The sequence below is a fragment of the Ranitomeya variabilis genome, chromosome 5, assembly GCF_051348905.1.
Source record: "Ranitomeya variabilis isolate aRanVar5 chromosome 5, aRanVar5.hap1, whole genome shotgun sequence".
Classification (NCBI taxonomy): Eukaryota; Metazoa; Chordata; class Amphibia; order Anura; family Dendrobatidae; genus Ranitomeya; species Ranitomeya variabilis.
In genome coordinates this window covers 25,565,885-25,572,178 of record NC_135236.1, presented here as the reverse complement: position 1 = coordinate 25,572,178, position 6,294 = coordinate 25,565,885, and the positions used below count along the sequence as shown (strand labels likewise).

The 6,294-nt window shown below is 39.4% G+C and overlaps 1 protein-coding gene across 1 annotated transcript; it reads right to left on the bottom strand.

Annotated features, from left to right (window-relative positions):
* Positions 1 to 1,856: 1,856 nt before the first annotated feature.
* Positions 1,857 to 3,047, bottom strand: LOC143774737 (olfactory receptor 6F1-like). The gene is made up of 2 exons (XM_077262501.1): positions 3,006 to 3,047; positions 1,857 to 2,810 (listed from the first exon to the last, which is right to left on the bottom strand). The coding sequence occupies exons 1-2, from the start codon at positions 3,045 to 3,047 to the stop codon at positions 1,857 to 1,859; spliced, it is 996 nt and encodes a 331-aa protein (XP_077118616.1).
* Positions 3,048 to 6,294: the final 3,247 nt, after the last annotated feature.

Here is a 6,294-nt window from a genome sequence, read left to right as displayed (position 1 = left end):
GGATTGAACGGTATGAGGCAGTGACGCACCCTGAGCTGACTACAACTGGCTGTGGCTGCGGACAGACTACAGAGCGATGTGCACTCACACAGAGACCGTGCAGACAGCCGTAAACGGCGCTGCAAGGCCAAAACAAGCTCCTCTATGTAATCCTATGTAGTGTTTTTCCACAATTTAGCTGGATACGGGTGGAAAGCCACTAATAGGAAATATTTGAAAAAATGTACAGCAGGCTGCACTAATTGCAAAAAAGGACAATGGATTGAACAGTATGAGGCAGTGATGCACTCTGAGCTGACTACAACCGGCTGTGGCTGCAGACAGACTACAGAGGGATTTGCACTCACACACACAGAGACCTTGCAGACAGCTGTGAACAGCGCTGCAAGGCAAAAGCAAGGATCTCACACAGCGGTTGCTAAATTAGCCTCGGTAAAGCACAATGAAGCAAATCACTATCTCTAAACTGGCCCTCAGTCAGAACACAGCGTCCTGTCCCTAACTGAATACACAGCAGAGTGAGCCCTAAATGGCGGCAGTGACTTATATAGTGCATCATGGCATCATTTTAGCAGCCAGTCACATCCATGCCAGTACTTACATGCCCACCATGCAGAACAGGATGTGCCCACACTTCATTGGCTGAATTCGGGCAGTTTGGATTCTGGGAACTTCCGATTCCGGTATCTGATATACGGAAAATATCGGAACTCTGTATCGGAATTCCGATACCGCAAATATCGGCCGATACCCGATACTTGCGGTATCGGAATGCTCAACACTAGTCATAAGTAGTAATAAGCTGTACCAATTGTCCCTCCAAATGACTGTATTGTCAAGTTGTTGGAGTATCCTAGAAAAAAGACTAGACGGATTTGGCTTCTGTACATTACGTAACCCTACTTCATAGTCCAAGTACTAGAACTGGTGTGAATTATCCACTTGAAGGCCTATTCATGACATTGCTCAGGTGGTTTTGTCAGACTTCATGACAATGGCACATACTGATCCGGTTTTGTACTCCAATAAAAATGTGATAGCTATAATGTAAACTGGCACATTTAGACTGTCTGTGCTGTGTGAACAAAGGGCCTTGAGACTCCAAATAGTTTGCTATCAATACCAATGGTATGTCACACCAGCACTTTTCTCTAGGTAAAAAATACTTGGATTTTATACCATGAGAAAGGCGCTGGTATGGAGATTGGTCAGCAGAAGCAGCTTTCCATGCATTTACAGATGTTGTGCCTGCACACAACACCTTCAGTTGAGCTCTGCCATCACTTTCACTTTTCCTTCACCAGATGGTATTGCCCTATATTGTGTGCAATTCTGTCCACCTTCAAGGGTTCTCGGAGAAAATTAGATGGGACATCTGGGATATCGTTAGTCATCAATTCCAAAGAGAGCTGCCTGCAGTGGATTTTGATGATTTGCATACACAATTACTTTCTTGCTGACAGAACATTTATTATACAACCAATATTAACCTCATCGGTAGCATAACAAAGTGTGTATGTCTGTGCATTTCTGCACATGGGGCCTACACTTGATACTGAACAAATCAAAATGATTTGAGTTTTGTGTCAATGTCTTATCATTTGCAGATCATTATTAACATGCCTATACATCCTCTGATTTTCATAATTCCAAAGATTTTCCACTAAGAAACAAAGTAGCCCAGTTTCTGTAGTTGATGAAAAACTTCTAAGGAATTGTATCATCCAAAAGTAGGCTTCTTGGAGTAGAAGCTCCAAGGATGTAAGTGAAAACAAGTCAGCTTTATTTATCAAGACATATGCATGTGCGTGTATGTACATAAAAAAATTGTGGAGTTTATAAGTTAGGGTAGACAGTCAAAATCTTTCGAGCCATGGAATATTGCTAACGATGTGCTTCCATCTTGTTTGCTGTATGGCTTTCATTATATCTTTGTTTCTCAGACTGTATATTATGGGGTTGATAAAAGGAGTAAACACAGTATACAGCAGGGATAAGATTTTACCGATGGTCGATGATTGCTTTTTTGTTGGAAAAACGTAAACACTGAATAGAGTCCAGTAGAATATAGAGACCACAGTGAGGTGGGAGCTACAGGTGGAGAAGGCTTTCTGTCTACCGGTACTGGATGGAATGTTTAAAATGGTGGAAACAATTTTCATATAAGATGTTATGATTATTGTGCTTGGAATGATAGCCACAGGAAAACTTAGAACATACATCTCCAGTTCAACAATAAATGTATCTGAGCAAGAAATTGCCAGCAAAGGAACAAGATCACAGAAAAAATGGTTAATGACATTTGGCCCACAGAACTTCAACATTGATATTGATATGTTGTCAGACAATATAATAGTAAACCCGACCAACCAACACAAGCTGGCTAATTTCACACAATGAGCTGATGTCATTATAGAAGCATAGCGAAGTGGATTACAGATGGCCACATATCTGTCATATGACATCACAGCGAGGAGAAGACATTCAGATGTTATAGATACACAAAAAAGATAGAACTGAATGATACAACTAAATAAAGTAATTGTCCCTCCATTATTCAGTAAAATGTAGAGAATGTTGGGGACAATATCTGTGGTCAACAAGAGGTCACTGATGGACAGTTGTAAGATGAAGAAGTACATTGGAGTGTTGAGGTTCTTGTTGGTGGACACCAGGGTGATGATCAGGAGATTTCCACATATTGTCCCACAGTAAACCACCAGGAAAAGAAAAAACAGAAACACTCTTAAATCTTGACTTCCCTGAAATCCCATAAGGAGAAATTGTGTGACCACAGTCAGATTGTTCTCCTATATTTAAAACAAAAAGGTGTAAAATATTAAAAGATATCACAAAAGAAAGTTTCTCATTAAAGAGACATGAACAGTGAAGAGGACCCTGTCACTATTGCACTCTTCGTTGAAGAGTGGAAGCTCTTATTAGAGCTCCCTGGACAGACTTTGCGCAAGCAACTCCATTTAATAGATCCCAGGTGTTACACTTACCTTTACTCTGGACTTACACAGGAACCCTTGGACTGTGGCCATTGGGCAAAAAAAGTGGTTAATACAATAATTGGATAAATCAGAAACACACAAAAGGAGCAAAGAACAGAACTTTAGACCTTGTAAGCAGTACTTATTGAGTGGCAGTGGAAGTCCGAGATTCGGGGACTTAAATAGCTCACAGCACCACCCAAGGCTCTCTCTGACTTTTGTTGTGTGTCACCAGCAGCAAAGATGTGGTGCCATCCAGTGGCCAAAGCAAAAAACTGGACAGGAACCGGCAAAGATGTTGCAGAGCCTGAATATTGTCAGGAATAAGAAGTGCATTTAAAAATATTTGTTTTCCATACAGGAAATTATCCAGAAACATCATTGAGCGTAAACTACTTATATAGTGTCAGTGTTATCCATGTTCTCACAATAGTTTATTGGAGAAGAACACTATTGAAATTTAGAAATTGATCATCTCAAATATTATACATTAATATTATTCATTGTATAAATTCTCAGGCAGGTTATGATCAAATTTAGTTACAAAAAACAAAGAACATATATTTCTTAACTGTCCCATTCTTGTGAGGATCCCTCTATGCTATAGAATTCTTCAAAAAATCCACTCACAATGTCTTTTTTAGGTAGAATCTGCCTTGAACACACCTGAAAATAGCTGCTAAATAGCAAAGAAAAGGAAAATAATGCAGAGGAATGTAAAAATAACAATGCTGTCGAATATTTCCATCTTTTTTGCCTCCTCAAAATGAAGGTAAAAATATCAGTAAAGAGTCTTCAGGAAAAAGGGACAGAGGGGGTCATAAAGATGTCGTGTGCACATACCATAACTCGATTTTTAAACAATATGTTCTAGTAGTTCTCTAGTCCCCATGTTTTGTCATTACAACGTCATGTGTTATCTACCATGAATTCTGCCAGGTGATTTCTTCTCCTATAGAATGCTTTTTTCCCTTATAGATATAAATTAGCATTTTCTGCTGTTTTCTTGGACAATTCTCATTTCTTTCCTAAGTATGAATAAGATAAGGTATTGTGAAATATGATAATATCATGAACAGACTAGCTGTATTTATTCACATTTAGAACTCAAATTGTCCATAAGATTAATCTACGGAGATTTTTATGGTTCAATCCCCAGAGAACTTAGAAATATAAAGTCATTGATGTTTTCCTTCAGGAATAGATAAAACATTGTTAGACAGACATTGGGAAATAATTACTTATTACACTGTCCTACAGCCAAATTGGTTCAGAGATGAAAACAGTTGAACTTAACTAATTTTATGAACCTTATGCTTAACCCCTTTCAGCCATTAGATGTATCATCCCAACCATGTGACCTGGGACTTAATTCCCATGGACAGGATAGTATGTCATATGCGATCAGCCACGCTCACGGGGGAAGTCACGGACTCCTGGCATTTTAACCCCTGGAATACTGCAATTAAACATGATCGCAGCGTTCCAGTGACATAGGGAAGCATCACGCAGGGAGAGGGCTCCCTATGTGCTTCCCTGAGACCCTCAGAACAACGCAATGTGATCGTGTTGTTGTGAGGGTCTCTTCCTCTCTCCTCCCTGAGTAGCTGAGTAGCTCATCATCTAATACATTATTTATTAAACTATTTGTAGAGCGCAGGTAAATCTGGTGTCTGACGGAGATAGTACACTGTTAAATATGTGGCCTGAATTTCTTTGGGCCCACCAAAATTGTGTCAATAAGTAGGCTATGACACTAAAAAAAAATGTTTGCAGCACGAAAATTGTTATATATTTAGCGCAATGATATGCAATGTGTGTAGCGTACAAAACACAGTGATAAATATAAGAACTGTAGCTACATATTTTTTGGCCAGATAAAGTTTTTTTTGGTCAGCAAAATGGTGTCCAAAAATGTTGTAAGGCACTCCAAAAAGTACTACAGTACAAAAAAAAGTACATCTGATGCCTGGGACAAAAAAGCAGTTTTGCTAGATTTTCACACTGTTGTAAGCCGGTTTCACACGTCAGTGGCTCCATTATGTGTGGTGACTGTTTCCTCACGTACTGGAGACACTGACACACGTAGACTGAATGTGTCTCTGCAGATGTCAGTGAGTTTTCCTGGACCGTGTGTCCGTGTGCAAAACATGGAGACATGTCAGTGTTCGTGGGAGTGCACAGATCACACGAACCCATTAAAGTCAATGGGTGTGTGTAAACACGTACCGCACATGGATCACATCCGTGTGTGATCCGTGTGCGATCCGTGTGCATTTTTAAATGTCTAGGGTTAACATTCTAAGCAATTGAATCAATACCAGACAGATGTCTAGACATTATTTGGGCCAAAGTTTGCCATAAGTCTAGACAGCATTTTAGGCTCTGAGGTGAAGTTGGCAACTTATCAGAGTGCTGGAACCTCTCAAGTCTGTTGACTTTGGAGAATATTATGGCCCCCGTGTGGACACAGAGCGGCTAATAAGTTTGGTGGAGCAACATCCTGAACTTTGGGACATACGATCTGAAGGATACCATGACAGGCTGGCGATTGAACGTGGTTGGTTTGCTGTAGCTGAGTAGCTGTACCCCAGACCTGGTTGGTCCACATATTCCCCAGCAAAGCAGGCAAAGTTTGGTAAGTTACCCCATAAATGTTCCTTTTTTAATTTAACATGGAATTAATATTAACATATTAAACTACTTCACATTGTGCTTTAGATATGTTTTGGTACATGTCTTACCATCCTAAGCATTAGGCTCATTTGATATTAAGCTTTGTATTTACATGGACCTTATCATATACACTTACAATATTCTTAGTACTTTACAGCATGTTCCCTGTGTTTAACCCCTTCACCCCCAAGGGTGGTTTGCACGTTAATGACCGGGCCAATTTTTACAATTCTGACCACTGTCCCTTTATGAGGTTATAACTCTGGAACGCTTCAACGGATCTTGGCGATTCTGACATTGTTTTCTCGTGACATATCGTACTTCATGATAGTGGTAAAATTTCTTCGATATAAGTTGTGTTTATTTGTGAAAAAAACGAATATTTGGCGAAAATTTTGAAAATTTCGCAATTTTCCAACTTTTAATTTTTATGCCCTTAAATCACAGACATATGTCACGCAAAATACTTAATAAGTAACATTTACCACATGTCTACTTTACATCAGCACAATTTTGGAACCAAAATTTTTTTTTGTGACGGAGTTATAAGGGTTAAAAGTTGACCAGCAATTTCTCATTTTTACAACACCATTTTTTTTTAGGGACCACATCTCATTTGAAG